Consider the following 27091-nt stretch of genomic DNA (forward strand, 5'->3'; position numbering starts at 1 on the left):
TTTAATAAAAATACTCTGAAAGACACAAAGATGACAGACTAGAGACGGACTTATATGCTAGGACAAATTTGTACAAAAGCTCCTTCTTCCCTAGTGCTATTAGAGTATGGAATGGGTTGCCTGAGCTAGCCAGGAAAACCGGTGACTTGCGGAGTTTAGGTCATTGGTTAATATGCATTGCTAAATGCATGACGCGTAGGACGTAATCATCTTCTTTTTTGAAGTATCGTCTGTATCATATAAGATAATAAATAAATCTACAGAGAGTAAGTAAAATTCAATTTCAATTGTACAGATCCAGACATGGAAACATCAAAAGACACTAGTCTAGACTTGAATACTGCATCTAGATATATTGTATATGGAATTATTCATTTTGCTTATTAGTGTTTCACTTTTACTTCCAAAATTTTTGATATGTAATCAGGAAATGTTATTTTAGATATATAATTGTAGGAAATTCCTTTCATATTTTTATATAACAATGATTAAAGTTTATAAAACCAAAAAATAATTTAATTTCATAGGATCCAATCGGCGTTGGTCTCGTTAGTTAGGAGAGAAAGAGTTAACGCTTTCATGAATACTTGCAGGAATACCCTCTGACGTATGTACAATAAAATTACATTTAAGTGATAATACTGATTTTAACAGCAAAAAAAGGACAGCAAAGATTACGACTGCTTAGAAAAATGTCTTCATTTAATGTTAATGAAAAGGCCTTGATGATGTTTCAACACCTTCACATCTGCAATATTGTAAGTTTTAATATCACTGCCTACAGTGCCCGGTATGGCAATCTGAACATTAAAAATAAAATAAACTTATAGAATCCTAAATGCTGCAGGAAAATTCATTGACAAAAAAAAAACCTATTTGGACAGCTGTTTGAGAAAAACATAAAAAGATTCTAGAAATAAAAAGTCACCCTTTGGGTCAGGATTTTGTATTTTACCATCACAAAAGAGATACAAGACACCGATAGCAAAGACAAACAGACACAAACACTCTTTTGTCCCCCTGGCAATCAAGTCATTAAATAAAGTTTAACTATCTGACATACAGAGTCGGGTGTAAATGTATCCTTTGGTTTTCTATAGTTATCATGTTTTGTTTGGTGTAATGCACAAGTTGTAAGACAAATTTCCTTATGAATAATAAAGATGATTATTATTATTCTATAGATTATTTAGACCTCCACACCAAATTAAAGTTTTTTATTGATTATATTTTTAAAAACTATTATGGTCAAACCAGAGCCATCACCTCGAGGCCAGTAGAAACTATTCAATGTACGCCGGATACACCACAAAATTAGCTCTTTATATTTGTTACCACCATAGATTGAAACTGTTAATAGTTTCAGTAATTTTATGGATTACAGAGCCTTTTTTTATAAAAGCATTTCTAGTTCATGACATACTGAATAAATAAATCTTTTAATTTTTACATATATTCAATTATAAAATAAAGCAAACCCCCCCCCCCCCCCCCCCGAGTCTTTTGGGAATTCCCGTTAGTTTTCCAAGAAAAGCCACGTTGCAATTGAAAATCCCAATCTATGTCACATTGCTCTGTGATCATGAGTTTCTGGTTTTGAAAAAAAAAGGGAGGTGGGTTGCATGTGCAGACATTATTCTATTTTAATGACTTCCTATGTTTAACAGTATATGCTTGTATAATGTAAGTTAATCTTATCTTTTTGTCTTAGACCTTATAAGTGATTTGATTTTTTTTTTACTTTGAAATTATTTTTTTTAAATATTGACCTTTTGCAGTGCTTTTTTGTAAAAAAAAATAAATAGGTGCCAGTATTCAGTGACGGATTTGCCTAACTTTTAACTACCAGTTCGCACCTCGATGCAAGCTAAGTCACAACTGCAAAGATACTAAATGTCTAAAATAATTTTATTTTAGAATTAACCAGCTTGTTTTATTATTACTTTATTAGTATACGGTTATGCGTATACATTTGTGATGATTTTTAAAATTTAACTATCAACTTATTCAAGTTATTCTTGATTTACTGCTGAAAAAATTGTCTTAAGTTCTCTTATGTTTTATAGGAAAGAACCCTGTTCAAAATGAAAATGAAATATAAATGCTGAATAAATTATTCATAATAAATGCCTGGAATAATTTGCCTTTCTTCAAAAATCTGTATAAAAGTCTTGATTTTTTATCTGCCCTGTAGATGGGAATGTTCTGCTCGTGAAAATCCAAACTTAATTCAGACTATTCTTGGAGCGCATCGCACTCAATCCGAGGTCTAGTACAAATTAAGTAGAAGTCATCTTTCGCTGCCAACCTTCATTCATGCATTGATCCTTTTGTCTCTGGTTGAGTCAGGTTTTGCTTCTTCAAAATGTTGTAGCATACCAAATCTTCATAACCTTCCCAAACTGTTAAAACAAACAGAAGCTGGATGCCACCCATCGCGAGCTTAACATTCTTCCAATATATAACAACTCAGCCTCTAACAAACGAGCACAGATTTGCAATTTTCTGCAATGTTTGGGTGAAGAATGATCATATAGTTTATCAATGACTGCCTTCAATCTATTGATCCCTGAAAATTGTTTTACCACATCACCAAAGGAGAGTTTCAGTCGGTGATTTGTACAATGTCAAACCAGAACCGATGGAAACTTTTCTTTGAGCAATGTCTTGACGCTACTATTGTTTCCCAACATCACAGCTGCTCCATCACATGCAAGAGAAATTTAGTTCCTTCTTAGAAAGTCTTCTGTTAACCCATAGATATGAAGGCAGTGTAGTCAAGAAGCAAACATTCGCGGTTACACTTCCGAGTTCAACCAAATCCAAGAACACATTTACTGGTCAGGTCATGAGGTCATTCCACTGTCTGCAAGAGAAACACGACACAATTAAAGTCGATTTTTGGCTAAGCGAAGTTGATTCGTCGATGATCAATGAAAGTCTATTATACAATTTCTTGGAACAATTGTTTTTCTCATTTCCCAACTAATGTGATTCACTTTATTTATGCAAGCATTGGTTGAATGAAGAATACAGCCCATCTCAACTTCGTTTAGTGCTGGCAAATCTATTTCAGATTCGAAATTATGAAACGATTGGTTTTCTTCGGCTACTTTATACGCTATACGAGAAATCTTTGCAGTTACGATTTTCTCACGAGTGCCTTTAACAACACTTTCTCAATAGGTGCCGCCTCTGCTTCTGTTAGGATGTTAAGTGCATCTTTGTGTGCCGCAGTTTCTTTATGATTGAATAATTTCTTTCCTAAAGACATAAGCTGTTGTTGTCGATTAGTACCGAAGTAAATTATTTTATTGTCGGTCCATTCGTTTGACACTTTCAATCCCATCTTTGCCTCAGCTCCGAGATGGCCAATTTTTCGGCAAGGGATACAACCAAGTTTTTTTGTTATGGATAGATAGCCAATCATATTTCGCAAGGAAATAATTTCTTTGATCTAAAGTCCAGCAGGTAAGCCAGTCAACATCTGCAGGCTGCAGTTGTTCAAAAGTAACAGAGGAACCTAGAACGCTATTTGACGGGTTAGGGTTTCGTCTGTGACATTGGCTTCTGCCGTTATTTCTTCAGTCAGTCTGGTTTTCTTACTTACCGGCAAAGTCCAGCTGGAACATCGGTTGAATGCGAAAAGAAATCAGAAATTGTCTTTCTTTCCAAAGTGGGATAAGAAATAATTATTACTTAAATTATCAATTTCTAACTAGGTTCGTTTTAATTTCTTTAAGTCTTACTCATTACGTTCAAATTTTGAAATTTTAAAGGCAATAAATTTTAAGAACAAGCATGACCGGAAACGTGTGTAGGGAAAGCAGTTTCGCATTTTATATTTTAATTCTTATTGCGCACAATTTAAAAAAAAAATCAATTTTAACAATATTAATAATATAATAAATTAATAATAAACGCTAAGCTACAAGAAAAAGAATAATATTGTCCCAACATTGAAAAAGGTGCCAGTACGCCGTAGAGGTGCGTACAAAAGGCACTGCCTATTTGTAACAGTCTTTTGTATCTTTAGAATTACAAGAGTTCGGTCCTAGTCTAATTTATACACACAAGTTTGAACATTTCCAAAGCACAATATGACTGCGACTTATAAATATGTACACCAAATGATTGTGCCATCTATCGATCAGTACAGCTTATGTATAACTTATTTAAATATGATTGTGGCAACCTTCGGCTGTATAACTTATTTAAATATTTTGTGGCATCTCTCGACCTTTATAACTTTTTTAAATATAATTGTGGCATCTCTCGACCTGTATATTTTATTTCAATATGATTGTGGCATCTTTTGACTTGTATAACTTATTTAAATATGATTGTGACATCTCTCGACTGTATAACTTATTTAAATATGATTGTGGCATCTCTCGACCTGTATATTTTATTTCAATATGATTGTGGCATCTTTTGACTTGTATAACTTATTTAAATATGATTGTGACATCTCTCGACTGTATAACATATTTAAATATGATTGTGGCATCTGTCAACCTGTAGAACTAATTTAACTATGATATCAAATTAAGAGTAAAACATCCCTCGATCTGTAAAATAATCTTAAATGTGAATCTTTCATTCTGTTCAAAAACTTTTTTCTGATTTCATTACAACAAACTTATCTAGCAAAAGATGAGACGGTCGTTTTCATTAGATTTCCTAATAGCCCACCACACCTACAAGCTAGTGGTTGCTAATAAGAAAAGTAATTTATTTATGTTTTTAATTATCTAAAAATCCAAAGTATTTGTGATTGTAAGAGATTAGGTCTAACACACATAAACAAAGATACGTCAGTTCAGTACAAGTGGGTCAAACATTAGTTTGAAGATAACGCTCTCTATCGACCGACAAAATAAAAAGACATTAAACTGTTGTTGTTTTTTTTTACATTTTTGTAAGGCATTTAGTTTGAAAATATAAATATAATTGAATGTAAGTAGTATATATATATATATATATATATATACATATATATATATATATATAATATATATATATATATAATAAAATTCTTGGCCCTGATGACTCATTCAAAATCATTATTTCAACATGCCGTAAACGATTAAAAAAAAACAAAATTCAATCTGTATCCTGGGCACATAGAACAAAGAAACTATTTTCACGATTGAAATCGCGAGATTAAATTTACCAAAAAACGATTTTCTATTCGCAATTTTGACCCAATATGTTTTTTAAGCCGACATTGAAATGCTTCAAGTAGATCTACATTATTATATTTCCTTCTACTTTTACCTTTTACTAACACTTTTATTTTTGGAATGTAACTTTCTTTCGATTCTTTTACTTTTATACATGTTTATTACTGCACAGATCTAGATCAACATCTTCAATGTAATTGTCCTCTAGATATAGATAATGTCAGAATCAAGGTTAGGAATTAGGATATCGTTAGATCATTGTGATTATCAAATCTGTTAGGATTAGGGTCTCGTTAGATCATTGTGATTATCAAATCTGTTATGGATTAGGGTCTCGTTAAATCAGTGTGATTATCAAAAGTGTTAGGGATTAGGGTCTCGTTAGATCAGTGTGATTATCAAATGTGTTAGGGATTAGAGTCACGTTAGATCAGTGTGATTATCAAATGTGTTAGGGATTACAGTCACGTTAGATCAGTGTGATTATCAAATGTGTTAGGGATTAGAGTCACGTTAGATCAGTGTGATTATCAAATGTGTTAGGGATTAGAGTCACGTTAGATCAGTGTGATTATCAAACAAAGAACACGAAACATGGAATTGTGGATGTGCAGAAAATTACAAAAGTTGGAAATGTAAGACCGCAGTTAATAATAATGTGTAGACACTTTTAAATGATCTCGAGCTACAAGTAGTTCTCTATGATATATTATAGAATGTTGCTTACAAAAAGTGCATGGTGCAATTATTTAGAAGCAATTGGGACATAAATATAGGTGGCCAGAACTCACAACCGACACATCATGACACTACTCTAGATAAATTTGTTGGGAAAATGTAGTTTAAGTATTAAATTTCTTTGCTATTATGTTTTATTTATTTGTTTTTGTTTATTTATTTTAATAGTGTATATCTCTTTTTAGGAGTAAACGACAAACAAATACAAACAGTTCGCAAACTGAAGGGCCACAAAAGAAAAAGGAAAAACTACAATGTGAAATATGTAGCAAAACTTTCACAAAACAAAAAAACTTGAAAAGACATAAGAAAAATGATCACGACACTAAACCCAAGGACGAAAAGGCGACTTGTTACATCTGTAATCAAACCTTCTCAAGAAAGGATTCGCTCAAAAGACATGTACAAAAAAAACACCTCAATACACAGCAGACGGCCTTAGAAGGTTCCGTCGTGGTGAACAAGTATGAACTCAAGGAGGAAAACAAAATGGATGCTGCTCTGGCTTTAGAATATTTCAAAGACAAATTAGTGGAAGATATTCAAAGTTTTATAAAAAATCAAGGCTCACTAAAGGCTTACGTCGCTTTGCAAATTAAATTCACCAAAGATGTAAAGGACGGTGTTGTAGAGTCTCAACCATTTTTCAGAAGTGCCAATTTCATAGTGTTAAAAAAAGGGGACGAAATAAAAAAGTCCGGCCTTGTGGTATTAGAAAATGAAGTGAGCATTTTAAAACAAAAGCTGGGCAATGCTTTTCTGAAAATTTTAGACTCCATCGCCAAATATCAACGTGAAGGAAGCAACTGGACCCTGAAAGAAGTGTCAGAAGTACAAATTCATATTGTTCATTATAAGCCACTGCTTGGATCTTCTTACATCGAAACACCTGCGCAGCTTCGAAAAGGGGCAATAATTAATGTTCAGAATAATGACAATGAATGTTTTAAATGGAGCATATTGGCTGCTTTACATAATCGTGAAAAAGATGGTCAAAGAGTTTCTTATTATAGAAATTCGCATTTTCCTCTAAATTTTGAAGGCTTAACTTTCCCTATAAAGATTGAAGATGTTCAAACATTTGAAAATCAAAATGACTACTCTATAAATGTACTTGGCTATGACAAGAACTTTAATTTTAAACCTCTGCACATTACAGAGAAAAGACAAGCACAAAAACACATCAATCTTCTTCTAATTACTGAGGGAGACAAGGGACATTACTGCTGGATAAAAAAATGGTCCAGACTTATGGGAAACCAGAAGAAGGATAGAAACAGTCATAATTATTGTCACTTTTGTTTTTATCACTCCAAAGATGAGGGTAGAGTTGAGGAGCACATTCAGACGTGTCGAGCTTACAATGGCCAAATATTTAAGTTGCCCGAAAAGGATAAAAATTTACTTTCCTATAGAACTAAAGGAATGGATAAGCGTCTTCAAGTCCCCGTTGTCATTTATGCAGATTTTGAATGTATTCTATCTCCAGTAGAGAATGATCTGAAAAAGAAGCAAAGTCAAACACTTAATGTTCACAAACCTTGTGGCTATGCTTACAAAGTTGTGGGAATAACAGAAAAGCTAACAAAACGCTTTAAATGTTACACAGGGGCTGATGCTGCAGAAAAGTTTATTTACGCTATGAAAAAGGAAGAAAAATGGTTTCGTAAGATTTCCAGTAGCCCTAAAGAAATGATTTGGACTAGTGAAGATGAAATCCAGTTTGAAAAAGCTACTGTATGTTTTCTTTGCAAAAAATCTTTTCAGAAGACCGAGTGTAAAAAAAAAGTCAGGGATCATTGCCATTATACTGGGGCATTCAGGGGGGCCGCTCACAGTGAATGCAACATTAATTATAGAAAAAGAAATTTTCTCCCAGTTGTGTTTCACAATTTACGTCGATATGACAGTCACATAATTATGCAAGCTTTACATGTTTGGAAAAATGTGAGGATTGAATGCATACCACTCAGCATTGAACAATTTATGTCTTTCAGGCTCAACTCTTTGCGATTTATTGACTCAAATCTCTTCTTAAGCGCTTCGTTAGAAAAACTTGTTCAAAATCTTGTTGATGCTCAGGTTGATAGTACAGAAATATTTAAGCATACTTTAGAGATGACAGGGAAAGATGCAGATCTTCTGAAGTTGTTACAAAGAAAACAAGTGTATCCATATGAATACTTTACTCAATTGGAAGTTTTCAAGGAAAAACGTTTACCTCCTAAAACAGGTTTTTATAATAGCCTTAAAAATGAGCCTATCAATGAAAAGGATTATGCGCATGCTCAGGAAGTATGGAAAGCATTCAATTTAAAAACACTCGAAGATTATCATAATTTGTATGTTAAAACAGACGTAGCACTTCTGGCTGATGTATTTGAACATTTTCGCAAAACTTCATTACAGCAGTATAGTCTGGATCCTGCACATTTTTATTCTACTCCAGGACTTGCATGGCAGGCAGCACTCATGAAATCAGATGTAGAACTGGAACTTCTAACAGACGCAGATATGTTTGAAATGATAGAAAGTGGTAAAAGAGGAGGTGTGGCAATGATATCCAAGCGATACTCTGAAGCAAACAACTCAACAATGTCTGAAGCAAGTAATCCAACAATGTCTGAAGAGACACATTCTGAAGCAAACAATTCAACAATGTCTGAAGAGACACATTCTGAAGCAAACAATTCAACAATGTCTGAAGAGACACATTCTGAAGCAAACAATTCAACAATGTCTGAAGAGACACATTCTGAAGCAAACAATTCAACAATGTCTGAAATCACGAACAAATTTGACAAGACAAAGAGAAAGTGGATAATTTATTTAGATGCTAACAATTTGTATGGCTGGGCCATGTCTCAACCACTGCCACTAAAAGATTTTAAATGGCTTACAGAAGAAGACATTTCCAGCCTCGATATCAATAACATTAGCGACGATGCAGAAACAGGTTACATTCTTGAAGTAGATTTAGAGTACCCTGAGGAGCTTCATGACCAACACAATGACTTTCCACTAGCACCTGAAAAAATTAATTTAACAAAGGAAATGTTGTCGCCTTATTGCAAAACACTTTTAGACAAATTTCACATAAAAGAACCCAGTGGAGATAAACTGATCCCTAATTTAATGAACAAAGAAAAATATGTTGTTCATTATCGAACTCTGAAACTGTATCTCAAACTTGGAATGAAATTAACCAAAGTTCATCGTGTTATATCATTTCATCAAACAGCTTGGCTCAAACCTTACATTGATTTTAACACAGAGAAAAGAAAGCAGTCATCAGACGTCTCACAAAAAGATTTTTTTAAACTAATGAACAACAGTGTTTACGGCAAAACATTGGAAAATGTTCGAAAGTATAAAAATGTAAAGTTAGTAACTGATAATGAAAAGTTAAAAAAACTTACCTGCAAACCTCTGTATGAATGTTTTAGAATCATCAACAAAGATCTTGTTGCTGTTGAGCTTAGACAACGAACAGTAAAACTGGATAAACCCATACATGTAGGAGTTACTGTTCTTGACTTGGCCAAAGCTTTTATCTATAAATTTCACTACTGTCACATCAAACAGAAATATGGGGAAAAAGCCAAACTTTTATTTACAGACACAGACTCGCTGTGTTATGAAATAGAGACCGAAGACATTTACTCCGACATGCAAAAAGATAGTGATCTGTACGACTTCTCCAACTACCCAAAGGATCACCCTCTCTATGATGAGCACAACAAGAACGTCGTAGGTAAAATGAAGGACGAGACTCAGAGTGTTCCAGTAGAAGCTTTTGTAGCTCTGCGACCCAAAATGTACTGTCTAAAGTACGGGGATTCTGAAAAGAAGGTAGCTCAGGGTGTAAGCATAGAAATTCAGCAACAGACATTTCGATTTGATGATTACAAGGGCTGTTTATTCAACCAAGTACAGCAGCAAGCCGTAACCACAAGCATTCAAAGCAAACAGCACAAACTCAGCACCGTCAGCAAGGTCAGGGTCACGCTCTCACCATACGACGACAAAAGATTTATCTTACCAGGTGGCATTGAAAGTCGAGCTTACGGTCATAAGTTAAATGAAAATTCACCCGAAACAGTCAGTGCTTAGCATTATCAAATCAAATGCATTCTTAGTGGCTACTCAAAGAAATATGAAATGTGGTCATTGTTTTTCTTATTTTGCTTCTGCTGTGAAAGGGAATGCATGCTTTTGATAGAGATTTGGTTAAATTTCATATAGTCTACACTTCCAATGATACAATCATATTCATATAAGACAAAAAAAAACAACATGCAGCCAGATAATTAGTCAGTGATATATTTTAAATATTGATTTAGAACAATCTTTTTTTTTATCAAATCTTCAATTTTCCAGAATTGTTCATTTTCATATGCATAATAGTTATAAATTTAATAATCATATTCTAAATGAAACAGTAGCCTATGTGTAAAAAATGTTTTTGCTTAGGCTAAATCATAATACATTGTTAGCCAGCTTTAGTTTGGTTACTTTTGACATTATAAGTTTTCATAATTGTGTATATTAGCTTCTAAATGTATATTTAATGAGTCGGCCATAAGTTTAGGATGTTAGTATCTGAATTTACATTTAGCAAATATGTTATTAATTGTGTATGTTAGCGTCTGATTATATTTACATGCCCAGCCATTATATCTAATTGTGTAAGTTGACATCTGAATGTATATGAACTCTATAATTGACTAATTGATTATCTTAGTATGTGGCTCTAGCATGTCTCTTTGTCTTGGTATATGTTTGGGTTATACTCCTCTCAAGAACTCATCGCTATGTGTTTCTACAGCAATGCTATCAAATAAAGCTATTGGTGATTTCACCCACACAATTCTCGTTTCTTTAACTCATGACTACACATACATTAAATCAATTTACATTCCGGGTATCTTCCCCATGTTTCGTCTTAGAAATTAATATGAAAACAGATAAACAACTAAAAAAAAAAGTTAACCTTTTTAGTCTTGTGTAGTCCGTTTGTCAGTTTGTCCTTTTATCCATATGAGCCGTTTAGTTCCCCCCCCCCAAAAAAAAAAAAAAAAACTAACTAAAAGCGATATTGAAAATCATTAAATTTTGTACATTTTTATTGTGAAAGCAAACCATTTTGTTTTTAAAATACCTTTTCTACATACTTAAAATCTGAATGCTGCAGTGCAGTCGGCATGGAAATCAGTAAAGCAAATTACTAGCTAATGTTGGTGATAGTATGAGAAACTGCATACATTTGAATGGCTTAACAATAGATGGAGTATCAATAGGATCAATAAAAGACATAGAAACCCGTTTAAGCTTGGCATACTATATCATAAGAGAACTCTTGAAATCTGGAAGAGTAACATTAACTTTAAAGTAAAATAAAAACACTACTCTTTTTAGTGGTCTCTATACTCCTATATTGCTGTGAAAGTTGGACACTGAACGCTAGGGTCAAAAGAAGAATTCAAGCCTTTTCAGAGTAAAATGCTACAGAAAAATGCTAGATACCAGGAAAAGAAGAAAAATGAGTTCAAATCATTTTTCTGACTTGCAAAATAATGTAAAGAGACAAAAGCTGTACTGGATTGGACATACTGTAAGACACGACTTAGTGTCAAAAGACATCCGTCACGGTAAAGTTAAGGGAACACGAAGAAAGGGCGGCGGACATGGTTCCAGATGGTGACAACAGTTTGCATACCACACGAGCAGACAGTCACTCGTGTATACAACAATGTGTATGACATCCCTTTATTTATACACATTTGCTAAAACAAAATTTTATAAATACGTCGGGTTATTTAAAGTGGTACGTGAGTATAACACAGTATGTGTTTCATTCATCCATCTTTTCGTCTACTAGTAAAAAATCCTGCAATGTTCACGCCGGCCATATTCTTACAGGCAACAAACAGCTCTCCTGCAAAGTCTACATTTGAATGGGGAAGATAGGATCGTGTCTATTAATAGTTTGTAATTGATATGTTCTGATCTCCAAATATTTATTATTATGATCTATCAATCCTAGCCACTGACTCTACAAACCATGTGATGAGATGCGGGACTGAGCGCCTAACTCAAAGACTTTCTTTTTCCAAGTACAAATAAGTTTCATATCCTAGCTTTTTTAATTCGAAACTCACTAATGTCACTACACATTTAGTTGGACTATTGATATCGATGAAGACCACGGCCAAGAGTTGTCTCGACATGTTGTGTGAATCAGTGTGTCTCTATTGAAGATGGGCGATGGCCCGCGTACTTGACATGGTAATGGAGCAGGAGCCTGAGTGGATTGCCGTGATAAGTTTAATACAGAATAGTGCTGAACATATTTTGATTATACAGTTTGCAACGAAGAGAAGAGGGTATCAAATAATCAAGGACAACTTCAAATGAAAGATGGTTGAGATTTACCGTGGTTGCTTCACAAACGCTTGGTCTGTGCCGAGTATAGCTGGGACTAGCTTATCTTGTTTGTGTGGTGAGGCTAGTCTTAGTGATACTGTCTGATTTAAAAGCTACCATCTTGGTTGATCAAAGGCTATTGGAGAACACCCGGAAAGAAAAGTCATTGGGCCTCCTAGCGCATAACACATTGACACGCAACCTCATCTATGTTACAGTTCAGAAATGATTCTTACAGATTTAGCGTGTAGTCGCGACACTTCCTTAGGGGCCGGGCTCTCCGCCTCAAAGCTGGTGGTTATTGTTTGCTTGTCAAGTCAGGAGCAGAGACCGAAAGTAAAATTTACCGGCCAACACTCCAAGACTAAAAATCTTACGATGGAATGCAGAGACAATCTAAACGGGAAAAAGCTCTACAACTATTTCTACATGCGAAAGAAATAGATGTAGCATAGTAAACTATGTATCCAAAATAATAATTAAATTTTAAAACATTAGGCTCACCTACGTTTCTTCATTAAAAGCTACAACTGTATCAGACAAGACCGAGAAAACAGACTCTAAGGAGGAAACATTACCCTTAAAAAGATTAACATTCCAACAACAGAAATAACTTAGCAGAATCAGAGAATCAAAACAAAACTTATTTTCCATCTTCCACTGCTACTTCCCAACTACTTCATCAACTATGAAGAATGTCTGGTTATAGAGGAAATGAAAAGTATTCTCCTGGTTAGGTCTACAAGATCTTAATGCCAAGCGAGAAGAAATCGAAGAATGGCAATCAGAAAATAGATTTACCTTGCTAAATAAGCCTTGTGATAAACCAACCTTCTTCTGAAGAGCATGGTTAGCACCATCCACTTCAGATCTAGCCTTTCCAATCCAACCAACAATATCTCCGAAAAGTGCACAAGAGATGTAAAGATATAAATAAATTATGGCTTTTATATAGAGCTACTTTCATGCTCAGAACGCTTTGGTTCAATCTCAGTTGTGGACCAGTGGGGGGGGGGGGGGGGGGGGAGGGAGGGTGTATCTAGGAGAAGGTTTTTCCGTGCTGCCTTTAGGTGCTCAGTAAACACAACTCTGCCCGAGTCGGGTGTCGAACCTCGAGCCCCCTTCGTAGGTAGTCAAGCCAAGCCAAGTTCAAGCTCTAGCTGATCAGCTAGTCACAAGTGACTACATGGCCATACTCTTCAGAATTGATACCACCTACAAAACACACAACTCCAAAATCCCCAGATGGAGCTACAAAAAAGCAAACTGAAGTCTATTCTCAAAACTAACAGACCAATACACCACATCAATAAACTATAAATCAAACCAGGTAAATAAATCATTCTCAGCTTTCGTCAAAGGAGTTCTCTTAGCAGCTGAGAAGTCTATACCAAGAGGAGCAAGAAAAGATTATAAGAAAAGTTAGCATAAAAACTGAAGACTAAATGTAGATAGAGACGGCCACAAGCTATGGCACAATGAAAAATGGCTAAACCAAGAAGAAAACAGATCAACTATAATCATAGAATCTGACAACCAACCCCTGAAAGGCCAATAAGCAACAAATGAATTCATTAAATATTTTCTAAGTGTAGATCATATACAAATCAATGAAAGCAGGATTAATTTTAAAATATCCACGCAGAAATCCAGGATGAGAATCAGGTTATCAAAACAGCACACTCTCCAGGGATGATAACAAACCTAAAAATTAAGGAAATAGATGAAACTCTAAATGACAAAATCTAGTGACAAAATCACTCATGACAAGCTACTTCATTTAGGTCCTGAATAAAAAAAAAACTGTTAAAAATTTAATGAAAGCTAGAAATCAGGCTGAATTTCAAACATCTGGAAGAAAGCAATCTTGATCTCCATACTAAAGCATGGCAAACAAAGAAACAAACAGGACAGCTACCGCCTAATTATCTTCAACAGTTGTACATGCAAACCTATTGAAAGAGTGATGAATAAGCAGACTCACTTGGATCCTTGAGTCTAAAATAATCTACTTACTCAACTTACTGAAGTTCTAGTTGGTTTTCGAAAAATCGCCTTCATCACACAAGAGATGGATTTCAAGGAAAGACGCCAACAACGTTTGGTGGGGTTCACGTAGAAAAAGCGTTCGATACAATTTTCGGAACAAGGCCTTTACTTTTAAACAAAGCGACATATACCACATAACCTTCAACTGGATAAAAAATATATGAACAATCGAAAAGCTTTGGTCCGCATGCAAGAGAAAAGAAGTCACACAGTGGGCATAAAAGATAGTTTTTTCCAACGAGAAGTTCTGTCCCCGAAATTATTCCTATTATACATTAATGATCTAAACCAAAACCTAACTAGAAAAATCAAAAGCAGCATGTATGCAGTTTATCCCGCCGTAATAAGCTACAAGACGCCCTCGATAAACTCAGTGAGTGGTCCGAAGACTCCAAATGAGGCATGACCATCAACACAAAAAAAAAACAAGATTACAAAGAGAGTTTGTGTTACACAAACTCAGAGGCGGCCCCCGTCGAAGTCGGATCCCTGTCGGATCTGCATATTCGCAAATAATATTCAAGAGGTGATTTAATTTTGATGTAAAATGTTTTACACGTTTCGGATGTTCCTTCAGAGTTGAAGATAATTACTTCCTAGTCCAAACCTCCCGCAGGACGACGGGGGATGGGAGCGGGCAGGGTTTGAACCCTGGGCCATCCATAAATCTGAACGACAGTCCAGCGCGCAAACCGCACGACCAGGCAGCCATCCGATGGTCAAAAGTAATAATGTTTCAAAGATTCATTTGCCGTAAATTTAAATTTAAATTTAATAAAAAAATAGTAGATTAGTTTTAGTATATTAAAACATTACAATATTGATCAAAACGTTTGGAAATGAAAATCTACACTTTTTTTTACACTTTAAGTTTAGAAATTGAAATTCTACATCTTAATCTAGTCTATTTTAGTCTAAACTAGATCTAGAAATTCTAGATCTAGACTCTAAAATAATTTTAATTATAATATAAATCCAGATCTAGATATACTGTAATAAAAATCTAGATCTAGTTTAAAAAATCTAGATTAGATCTAAATCAAGATATCATTCCTTTTTTAAACGCGAGTCACATAACGAGGCTTAATAAACATTACTATACCGAGTTCTTTTTTCATTTCATTTGAAGAATTAATTCCATATAACGTCAGAGGAAAAAAAAAAACACTACGTCACACGGCCTAGCTAGACTAAAAATCGCCTTCATCTATAAGAGCCATTTATCGAGTGTTCATAGACTTTGGTGCACCGAGTGCGTTCTTTAAGCATTTCATTTAAAGAATTCATTCCATATGACGTCAAAGGAAAAAAAACACTACGTCACACGGCCTAGCTAGAATAAAAATCGCCTTCATCATTACGAGCCTTTTATCGAGTGTTCATAGACATTGGTGCACCGAGTGCATTCTTTTAGCATTTCATTTAAAGAATTCATTCCATATGACGTCAAAGGAAAAAAAAAACACTACGTCACAAGGCCTAGCTAGACTAAAAATCACCTTTATCAACACGAGCCATTTCTCGAGTGTTCATAGACATTGGTGCACCGAGTGCGTTCTTTTAGCATTTCATTTAAAGAATTCATTCCATGTGACGTCAAAGGAAAAAAAAACACTACGTCACACGGCTTAGTTAGACTAAAATATGTTTTCATTAATACAAGCAATTTTTTCGAGGGTTAATAGACATTGGTGCACCGAGTGCGTTCTTTTAACATTACATTTAAAGAGTCCATTCATATGACGTCAAAGAAAAAAAATTCCATTACCTCACAATAGGCTAGTACCGGTACCATAAAAAAAAATGTCTTTATTTACACGAGATATTTAACGAGGGTTCATAGACATTGGTGCACTGTTCTAATAGATATTATTTAAAAAGGATCAAAGCCACATTGTTTTTGCGTTTTGTCTGTCAGTCGGTCTGTCCGTTATCTTGATATAAAAAAAAACAACTAAAAGTTATTAAAAATTGATTAACCTTTATTTTACGTTTCAAAACATCGCAATAATTTTTAGGTATGAACACAATTGAAAAGTTTATATAATAGATTGTTCCGGATGTTTGTATAAATAGTAAAAGAAAAAGAGAATTTCAGATAAATGTAATACCGTTAATTAAATTTTTTGGATGGTCTCGTATAAAAATTAGACGTACTACAGCCACGTGGAGAGATTTTCATACCTTACTTTGGTGTTTGGATTCTGTTTTCCTTAAAAATCGGAACATAATATTAACGATAATTAGATTTTTTAATGTTTTAGGTAGAAAGTTAAATGTACTGTAAGAGAGTAGTGAGTTAAAATATTTTTCATAAAAATCCGTAAAAACATTATTTCATAAATGAGAAGATTATTTGTTTATTAATTAGAAGAGGGAGTTCAAACAATTATTTGGCGTTAGTAGATTTTTAAATAAATTCGGAAATTTCTGGCGACGATTTGTAAGAAACAAAATCCGGAACTTTCTTTATCGATTACAAAACTTCTATGTTATGTTTTACAAGAAAATTAAATGTCTAAAAAGTAATTTTCAGTAATCATTTCTGGTAAATTACTTTTTTTAAAAGCCTTATGCGATTTCAAACAATCATTAGGCATAATTCATGTTTTATAAAACAATATCCGGAACATTTTTACACTTAATGAAATATAAGTCAGTATAGAGATTATGATTTAGCATTAATATGCTATTTACATAAAAAACGGAACAACATATTATTGATAATGTGTTTTTGCAACGTTTAAGCATGGAAATTGAATGTAATATAAGTTAGAAGAGCAAACAAACATTTGTTGGCGTTGATTAGTTTTGCACAAAAAAATCCGGAACAATTAATTTTAGATACTTAAAACTATTGAGATGTTATGGGAGGAACATTAAAGGGTAAATCAGATTTTCAATAGCTTTTAGAGTTCTAGTTTTTTAAATCTAATCGTGACGGACAGACCGACCAACAGACAAAACGCACAAAAATAAGCTTCTTTTATTCGGATGGGGGCACTAAACAAAAAATAAATAAAATCTGATTTTTTAAAAAAGTTTAAGGAATTGGTTTAGCACCTGATCATGTTGCGACGTTACGCTACTTCACGAAAATCGCTGCATAAAAAGTCCATTTAAAAAAATGTGCGTGATATTTACATACAAAGTGCATTATTAGCCTTTATAAACAAACAGAAATGTTTTGTTTTAATTTTAGCAGCTAGTTGACCAGAAAAAACGTCTTTAACTATTATTTGTATTTGTTGTAAACATTTTCTGTACATTTTAAAAATATATTTGACTTAGTGATACTGAAAATACACAAAAATTGTCCATCTTTGTTAGCATATTGTAGCATTGCCTCCCTTACATTTACGTAATTGTTTTAGAATTGGTGTATTTTTATGAAAAAATCGCTTGCATAATTAATTTTATAAATTAAACGGTTTGCTTTAAGAAAACCAAAAGTAGCCGTTGCACCTAAACTTTTCAAGCCGGATTTAATGATGAAATAATATTTTTCATATCTCTTCTAGTTTTCGAGATCTGAGTGTGACAGACGGACAGACGGACATTTTGCACAAACCTAATAGCGGCTTTTTCCCCTTACGGGGGCCGCTAAAAAACATATATCTTCTTCTCACTATCCACAAAACAACAAACCATAAAACCAATACTAAATAATGAAGCCTAGAAAAACAAGATTACAAAGACAGTTTGTGTGGAAATACAAACTCAAAATCGGCCCCCGAAGTGATCCACCCAGGCAGGTTAATAGGCAGGTTTCAATAGTTTCAGAAAGAATATCAAAATGAAATTCATTCAAAGGCTAATGCCAGAGAAGAATGGAGAAAGAAGGTTGACCTATCTTATGTGGTGCCCCAACGGTCCAGCAGAAAAGGGATAGTGAAAGTGAAGTTTGATGTGAACCTGGCCTAACTGATGTCATATAATGAATATCTAATTGATCTAATTGTTTTGTAAAGGGTCAATCTCTTATTCAAAGCCTCAAGAATAAAAAACTTCCTTTAGTTTAGTGTTCTTTGGGTAGCGGCCACTACCGCAGTTCACGCGAAAATATGAAAAACTACTTATTAATTATTGTTTTAAATTATTTTCCACTTATATGTATATTAAATAGATTTTTTCTCTTTAAAAAGAAAAGTGAACATTTTTAGCGGCCCCCGAAAGGGGAAAAGACGCTATTAGTTTTGTGTGAAATGTCTGTCCGTCGTCCCGTTTAGATCTCGTAAATTAGAAAAGATATTGAAAATCCGACATCACAATATTTTAGACCATTCAAAGTTCTGATGCAACGGCTACTTTTTTTTTTCTTAAGCGAAAAAATCTAATTTTTAAAATCAGTTATGCAAGCAGTTTTTTTAAGAGAAAAAGCTAATTAGTACGCATTATAAGCTAGACCTAATTTAAAACGAATAGTTATCTTGTAAAGTTCATATTCGTATATTATAATTCTCACAGACCATACCACTTAATTTTTTTTAAGGATTCGAATTAGAGATTTAGCCTTTTCAAAACAATTACATCAATTATAAGACTTCAGTTAGGCCAGGAGAGGCGCGGTAGCTGAGCGGTAAAGCGCTTGGCTTCCGAACCGGGGTCCCGGGTTCGAATCCTGGTGAAGACTGGGATTTTCAACTTCGGAATCCTTGGGCGCCTCTGAGTCCATCCAGCTCTAATGGGTACCTGCCATTAGTTGGGGAAAAGTAAAGGCGGTTGGACGTTGTGCTGGCTACATGACACCCTCTTTAACCGTAAGCCACAAAAACAGATGAACTTTACATCATCTGCCCTATAGACCACAGGGTCTGAAAGGGGAACTAGTTAGGCCAGGTTCACATCATACTTTGCATTCACTTGCACCTATCCTTTGATCTGCTGGACCGTTGGGGCACTACACAACCTTTTTTTCTCCATTCTTATCTCTCATTTGTCTTTGATATAATTTCATGTGGATGTTCTTTCTGAAGATATTGAAACCTGCCTGGGTGGACCACTTCCCTGGTAGGGGGTTTAAAACTCAAAGCCCCCTGGTATGGGGTTTCAAACCAGGGGCGGACTGGGTATCAAAATAGGCCCGGGCATTACCTTATAAACCGGCCCACAAATGGCATGTCATATATTTTCGGTGTAGGGGGAGGATTTTAAACCCCCTAGGCAATTTTTATGTGTATATATATATATATATATATATATATATATATATATATATATATATATATATATATATATATATATATATATATATATTAGTGTGTGTATATGTAATTAATCTTCATTACATTCTTATCTTTAAACGTTTTTTCTACCCTAGAATACTCTCTTCCTATAATTAGTGAAAGGCAGTACACACCGCCAAGGGACAGCTAGGGAGTCTGGGGGAGCGCTATTCAAAACATATAAAGTTTGATAACGCATCGAAAACTGAATGTATGCTTTCGTAGGCTTATATAATGTATTCTATTTATACATGTATGTAGTCTGAAAACTATAAACACTACATTAGCAGCCTTAATGAGTTTCAAACTTTTTGGTATTACTTATAGATTACAGACGTTTCTTCAAAAAAATAAAATAATTAGGTCCTACGCATTTCACGTGTCAATCTAGTCATGCATGTTGATCTGTGACTTAAAATATGCTAAATCATTGGTTTTCAAGGCTGACTGAGGCAACCCATTCCTTTAAAGTGGTATCACCACAAATACAAAACTAGGTGTCTATCGAGCCGTCATCCTCCCTACATTGCTCTATGCCCCAGAAACATGGATAGTGTACAGTTAACATGCAAAGAAACTGAATCACTTCCACATGACATGTCTGTGAAAAATACTGAATGTCAAATGGCAAGACAAAATACCAGATACTCAAGTCCTTCAAAGAGCGGGTCTGCAAAGCATCCACACAATCCTGATGCAGTCCCAGCTGCGATGGGCAGGACACGTATGCAGAATGAAAGACCACCGCATCCCTAAACGACCTATTGTATGGCCAACTAAGCGAAGGAAAGCGCTCGCAAGGTGGTCAAAGAAAGCGCTTCAGGGACACCCTGGGAGACAGAGGCACATGACAGAGCATCATGACGTCGCGCTGTGAAAACCGGCGCACATGTTGCTGAGGAAAAGAGAACAATGCTGGCAGAAGAAAAACGCAAAACGCCAGAGAAGAAAAGCAAGGCCAATGACACTAGCTCCAGCTGGAATAACCTGCCTAGTGTACGGCCGAACATTCCGGGCTCACATAGGTCTCACCAGCCACATGAGGAGGCATAAAACCCCAGTGTTAAGCTCTCAGCCCCCTGGATGACAAAGTGGTCATCATCGAACCACGATGGACGAACTATATATATATATATATATATATATATATATATATATATATATATATATATATATATATATATATATATTAGATAGATAGATAGATAGATAGATAGATATTCTTTTACAAGATAAGAGAAAGCAGAACGGTTAGAGAGGCACTTCTAAATGTGAAAAGCTCTTGCTTCCTCCTAGTACATTCTTAATTGTATATGAATATATTATTTAAAATATAAATGATTCTAAATCTCCTTTCGTTAAATATCGTATCTGACAGCGCTATATAAATATAAATTATTTTAATTATTGTAATAATTTTCATTATTAATGACCTCATACTAAGCATAAGCATAAGTTTGCCATTAATCATAATATCATAAGTAAGGCTGCTATTATAATTTTAGATTTATGTTTTAATTAAATAATTTTTTTTGTAAGCCTTAAGTGGCTTAAGTGTAGTATTTTTAGATCTATGTTATTACAAATAAACAACAAGAAACTTACTTTTTCTTTTCAAATCGCAGAAAGTAGAGCATTATACCCATATTGAGCTGTGAATAAGTTGGGTTGTTTGCAATTTCGCGGCTGTGTGTATAGGTTAAAGTTAACTTCTATAAACGTTTTGTTAAAGAGCTAATTGTCTCCCCTTTTGCCGCATTATATCAATGTTTTCTTACTTAACCTCTCCCATCCCTCTTTTTCGTTAACTTTCATTGGAACCACCAAAAGACGGGTGAGGGAAGGAGCAAAACAAAAATGGCAGTGCCATCAAAGGCCCATGCCGACCAGCAAAACGATCAGGCCAAACACAGTCTTGAAGACATCAAAGTAGTGTTGAAGGCCATGCCGCTCATGCATAGCAGAAAGTACGGTCTAACGTTTTACAAATGATAATACGTACAAAATTAATTGTAATAATAATTTACAAAAAAAAAAAAAAAAAAAACAAGAAAACGTGTTCGGGCCTTTGTGTCTTGCTGCTGTCACTTTTGTTTTTAAGTTGTCTGCATTGAGTTTTTTTTTCTTTGGTCGCGACCAGACCGGCCCATTTAGCACCGGCCCACCGGGCATTTGCCCGTTTGCCCATATAGCCAGTCCGCCCCTGTTTCAAACTCAAAACCCTGGTAGGGGGTTTCAAACTCAAAGCCTCCTGGTATGGGGTTTCAAACTCAAAACCCCTTGGTAGGGGGGTTCAAACTCAAAACCCCCTTGGCTGTGCTAGGGCAAGTGATGGTTTAGTATTAAAATTTCACCTAAAATAAACAAAATTAAAGCAAAAGATCAGTCACTGAACTCCGACACCCACCCTACGGGGGGAGGGGATTTCATTTTGGGGGGGGGGGGGTTTGAACCCCACCCCCCCTGGCTACGCCCAGGAGAATACTGATCTGAACTGTCCAATATATGAAACGAAAAAAAAAAAAAAAACTAAAGAAAATTTCAATTTTATCACAAGAATATTGTACACCCGCTCATACAGTACCCCTTTCCTCCGACCTTTCAATTTGTACAGCAAATTTAAGGATAATTTTAATTATAAGTATAAGAAGAAAACAGAACATATAATTTGCTATTACATCTCTTTGATTTGCTGCTATAGAAACGCGTCTATGTAAAATACCGAGTTAGCATTTGATTAATTAAATATCGGATCTAGATCTAGGTCTTTTTTTAAATGTTTTTTCTTGTAGGCCTAACTAATGACTCCTGTCATATCAATATGGTTTGCTGACACTGTGGGGAGCTAAAAAAAAAAAGATTTATTGCAGATGACCAACTGAATTCTTCTTTTTTTTAGTGTCATGACTTACAGGCAATTGCGTATTGAATAGATAAAAGTAGTTTTTCTCTATTATTTTTATTTTCAAGCGTTGACTATGTGATCGAGTTTTATCACAGGGCTAACAAAAATTATGTTACAATATAGTGAATTACAAAAATGACGTTCAATGTTGGTTTGACGGAAGTCATACGAAAATCGAGTCTAAAATGGCTGCTTGATTTATTTATGTTTGGATGATTACAACATCAATATGTGAAACAGAGTTATGGGTACCGTTAGGACTAGTTATTTATTATTCTATATTTCTAAAATGTAGAGTATATTGTCGCACGAAATTAAGGTGTTCAAAATGACTCTATTATTATGGTTTACCATCTGTTTCATGGCCACTTTGTTGCCATCGATAAGTTGTCTGCATCTTACCGGACTTTGGCAGAGCAAAGAATTTTTCCTGTTTCTCACAAAATTTGGCTTTCAGAAAACAGACCCAAAAGAATTGGAAAATACACAGGGTTACATTTATGGCAACATTACAGAAGCGAATTCTAAAAACTCAAGCAAAGCTCTCCAGTTGGTGGTTGTTGATAGTGAATACTTTTTAGATTTCTATGGTAACAGCTCCATAACAACTTCAAATGCCTGCTCTGCTATGTTTCATAAAATTGATCATATAGCTTTTGATTATGTCTGCAAAGCAGATGGTGCTGAAGATTTTCTTAGAAAAATACCTTGCCCTATAAACCAGCTATGTTTTGATGAAGATAACCCTGCCAATGTTGTTCCAGGTTACCAGTTTACTTACAAAATACGTGATGTGCAGAGACCCAGGTAGGTTAATAGATCTTTTGGTACTTGTATACTTATTGTTTTGATAAGGGGCTCAGTTGCTTTTTATACATGGTTTAAATAATTAAACAATAAAATTTCATAATTTTTGTCCATTGGATTCCAAGTCAGAAAATTAGCAATGAGTCAAGTCAGTGAGTGAGGACTTTGGTCTCCCTCTCTTTGAGTTTGAAGATTATTTAAGCATATATTCATTTTTTTACATAGCTATACAGACCCAGGGATGTGGTTCCTAAGTAGTAAAGCATTTATTTGGCTTCTAAGCTGAAGGTTCTAAAGTTGCAATGTTGGTGAAGATGGAGATTTAGAACTTCTGTATTTTTAGGGTAGAGTCCACCCAACTCTAATGGGTTCATGACATTAGTTAGGTTAAAGTTAAGGTAGGTGGTTATTGTGTTGGCTACATGACACCCTTGCTTAGTGTGGGCCATAGAAACAAATGACCTTTACATCATCTGCCCCTATATACCATTTATATGAGGTAGTTATGACTCCTAAGTTTTGAAGTCAAGCACTTTTCCACTAAACTACTAAACCGTATACTGTAGTAAATGTGAGTGGTTAAATTTAGTTACAAATGTTATCCTTAATACACAAGAAATCATAAATCCATTCTGAAATGTATATATATATCAATAGGATTTTCCCACTGATAAATTCACAAAGAGGCAAAGCAAACCTTCAAACTTTTTGGTGCCATGTGTTTTATAGGTGTAAATTATGTGGGGGGTCAAGAATAATAGGAGATGTGAATAAGAAAGGGCTGATAAAAAGGTAAGATAAGGGCTGTGAGAAAAAAAAGATGTTAAAGTTAGTGGTAAAGCTATAAGAGGGTGCAGTAATTTTTGAGTGATTGTGAACAAAGAAGTTGTCAACATGTAAGAAAAGGGACAGTTGATAACAGTAAAGGAGGCAAGATTGAAGCAAAGGAAGGTAGGTGAGTGAAAGTCAGAAAAATGTTTAGTGTATAAGTAGGCCTATGCAATTTGTGGCAAAGGATTTGAATGGTCAAACAATAAAAAAACATTAAATTAAAAATGTCATTTTATTTGGTATGATAACCAAACTTTGTTTTTTCTCCAGATTCTGGTATTTGAGTTTTGTATCCTGCTACCGGGATATTCAAGGAAAGAAAAAATGTGAATGGCAATCAAGTCATGACTCAGATTTAACATTGAAGTATGACATCTGGCTGGTTAATGGTAACCCTTCAGTTAAAGGACTCAACCCCTTTGAACATCAGTTCTCATTTGAACTTCATGATGTCTTTGAGATTTACTTGATTGCCTTCTTGATATGTAGTATAATATTTCTGCTTTGGCTGTATGCCTTCAGTAAACAGCGTCATCTAATCACTTGGCTCTTTACTTCCTGCATATGTGGAGAGCTGCTGAGCATACTGTTGAATTTAATACACATCAGTGTGTTTGCACACAATGGGGTCGGAGCTGAGTGGCTTGGCAAGATAGGGACCCTCTTGGATCTAGCTACCCAATGCCTTTTTATGCTCCTGTTAATTCTTTTGGCTAAAGGCTTGGGTATCACCACTGATCAGTTCAAATGGAAATCTGTGATATTCACTATGTGGGCTGCTTACACTTTGCTCAATGTCTTTCTTTATATTTGGAATTTGGTGAGTAATTTGGCAAAGCTTTTTTTTAATGATGATTGTCATTTTTTTAAATAATATAACATTAAATCTCTCTCTTTCTCTTTCTACATAAGTGCCCTGATTCATTTATTCACTCACCACTCATCTATCACTAATTCTTTCACTTCCGGTGGGCAAGATATACAAAAGTTAATCCTTTTATTACTTCCTTTGGGTCTAGAACAACTTAGAAGATATTTTCACAATTGAAACTGCAGTGATTAAATTGACAAAAAATTTAGAGTCTCAAGCCTTTCAAATATTTTGACAAAGCGCTGAAATGCAGAAGAATCTCATACATTATATGTAGGACAATAAGGCATAGTTTGGGGCCAAGTAAGTGATACCAGGCAAACAGTATATTAAGATACTAATTTCAAGATATAAGAATTATAGGGAGTGGTAGCCAGAAGTGAGTTTGTTTGGGAGGGCATTTTAAAGCAGATCGTTTCTATCAAACGTAACATGTACTAGAATACTTTGGCCGAAAGGGGATAGTTGAAATTTATTGAAGGTGCTAAAAAATAAGTGATGGGGGGGGGGGGGGGGAGTACGCCCAAATTATTACGTGACTTGCAGGGTATAATAATAAAAAAGGGCCCAGGCCAAAAAATATAACAGAAGAGGCTATCAAATATTTTGAATAAAAACTGAAAAGAAGAAAAATAGTCAGAGATGGTGTTTTAAATAAGACTATTTGTCAAGGGAGAGAGTTTGTTTTGGGGGGGGGGGAGAGAAAGAAGTGATACTCAAATTTACAGGCAGTCCAATTCAATGCAATAGATACTAGACTTTGCTGACCAAAGGAAAGTATGGGACCTTAACAATTTATTACTTTTATAAGTAAGAAAACAAAAGACAAAATTTTATATAATGAATAATATATTCTGGGAACCAATCAACGGGTGTTGCCGGTGGTTAATGCTAGTATATAATTTAAATCACATGAAATAAAGTACAGATCAAAATATGTAGAAAGTGTAGGCTCATTTGATTTTGGAGGTTTTAGGTATTATATTATGCTTTTATTATTCCTTTATGATTATATTTAAAGGATGCGTGGTGGTTGAACGATCAAGCGCTTAGCTTCTAAACCAGGGGTCCTGGTGAAGGCTGGTATTTTTAATTTCTGGATCTTTGGGTGCCTCTGATTCCACCCAGCTCTAATGGATACCTGACATTAGTAGGGGAAAAGTAAAAAGGGGATTGGTCATTGTGCTGTTAACCATAGGCCACAGAAACAGATGACCTTTAATCATCTGCCCTATAGATCTCACGGTCTGAATGGGGAACTTTACTTTTTATTATATTTAAAATAGCTTTGCAAGCAAAAACATGATTCTAAGCATACCCTAAAAAAAATTTTTAAACTACTGAATGCCTTTTGCCACTATAGCTATACACCTTTATAATCTTTATGGAAAGAATGAAGTGGTTCATTTTAATTTACAAGAAAAAAAGGATAAAACAAATTTAAAATTTATACAGAGTTTCATTTAATGCTACAAGAAAGTAGATTTGATATAAAATTGCTTTTATAGCTACAATAAAACATTGTTATTTATAAGCTATTTTTCAAATTTTGCATAAGTCTGAATTTGTCTGCTTGGTGATTGCCAGATATCTATTTCATTGAATAATTGTTACATCAAAGTATTTAAACAATGTCTTTTATTCCAGGTTGAAATTGACAACATTTTATCAAACACAGATGAGTGGCAAACATGGCCCGGATATGCTACATTGGCATTTAGAATAGTTGTTATGTTTTGGTTTTTGTATGAGTTGCGACAGACATTTGGCTTGACTGCACGAGATGACATGACGTTTGTAATGCACTTTGGAGCCTTTTTTCTAGTTTGGTTCTCATATCTCCCTGCACTGGCTCTCATCACATTACAAGTTTCACCACTCTGGAGATACAAGACTATTCTTAGTAAGTAATTTCAAAATTATGTTTTTAACTCTAGACTTATTTTTATCTAAAGTAGTGTGAAGTAGGTTTAATATATATTTTCAAACTGATTTTGAGCTGTTCATACCTAGACTAACTTTAAGTGGAAGTATTTTTAATCATGTTTATTTG

At 34.6% G+C, this 27091-nt stretch overlaps 2 protein-coding genes across 5 annotated transcripts in view; both read left to right on the top strand.

Annotated features, from left to right (window-relative positions):
• The first annotated feature begins 606 nt into the window (after positions 1-606).
• On the top strand, positions 607-10794 carry LOC106055486 (uncharacterized). Of its 4 annotated transcripts, none has more exons than XR_008777017.1 (2): positions 607-758; positions 6110-6248. XR_008777017.1 is itself a non-coding variant. In XM_013211758.2 (2 exons), the coding sequence occupies exon 2, from the start codon at positions 6414-6416 to the stop codon at positions 10035-10037; it is 3624 nt and encodes a 1207-aa protein (XP_013067212.2). In that variant the 5' UTR covers positions 1528-1613; positions 6110-6413; the 3' UTR covers positions 10038-10794. The 4 variants fall into 4 exon arrangements, 3 of the variants coding, with proteins under 3 accessions (XP_013067212.2, XP_013067211.2, XP_013067210.2); XM_013211758.2 differs by lacking the exon at positions 607-758 and adding an exon at positions 1528-1613 and having other exon boundaries at positions 6110-10794; XM_013211757.2 differs by lacking the exon at positions 607-758 and adding an exon at positions 1534-1683 and having other exon boundaries at positions 6110-10794.
• An 11743-nt stretch (positions 10795-22537) lies between these two features.
• The window catches only part of LOC106055487 (uncharacterized), a 9698-nt gene continuing 5144 nt past the window's right edge, over positions 22538-27091 (top strand). The window contains exons 1-3 of the mRNA XM_013211760.2: positions 22538-23336; positions 24438-24987; positions 26686-26941. Coding sequence (XP_013067214.2) covers positions 22858-23336; positions 24438-24987; positions 26686-26941 — 1285 coding nt within the window. The 5' untranslated portion in view covers positions 22538-22857. The remainder of the gene's footprint in view (positions 23337-24437; positions 24988-26685; positions 26942-27091) is intronic.

The sequence above is a fragment of the Biomphalaria glabrata genome, chromosome 3, assembly GCF_947242115.1.
Source record: "Biomphalaria glabrata chromosome 3, xgBioGlab47.1, whole genome shotgun sequence".
Classification (NCBI taxonomy): Eukaryota; Metazoa; Mollusca; class Gastropoda; family Planorbidae; genus Biomphalaria; species Biomphalaria glabrata.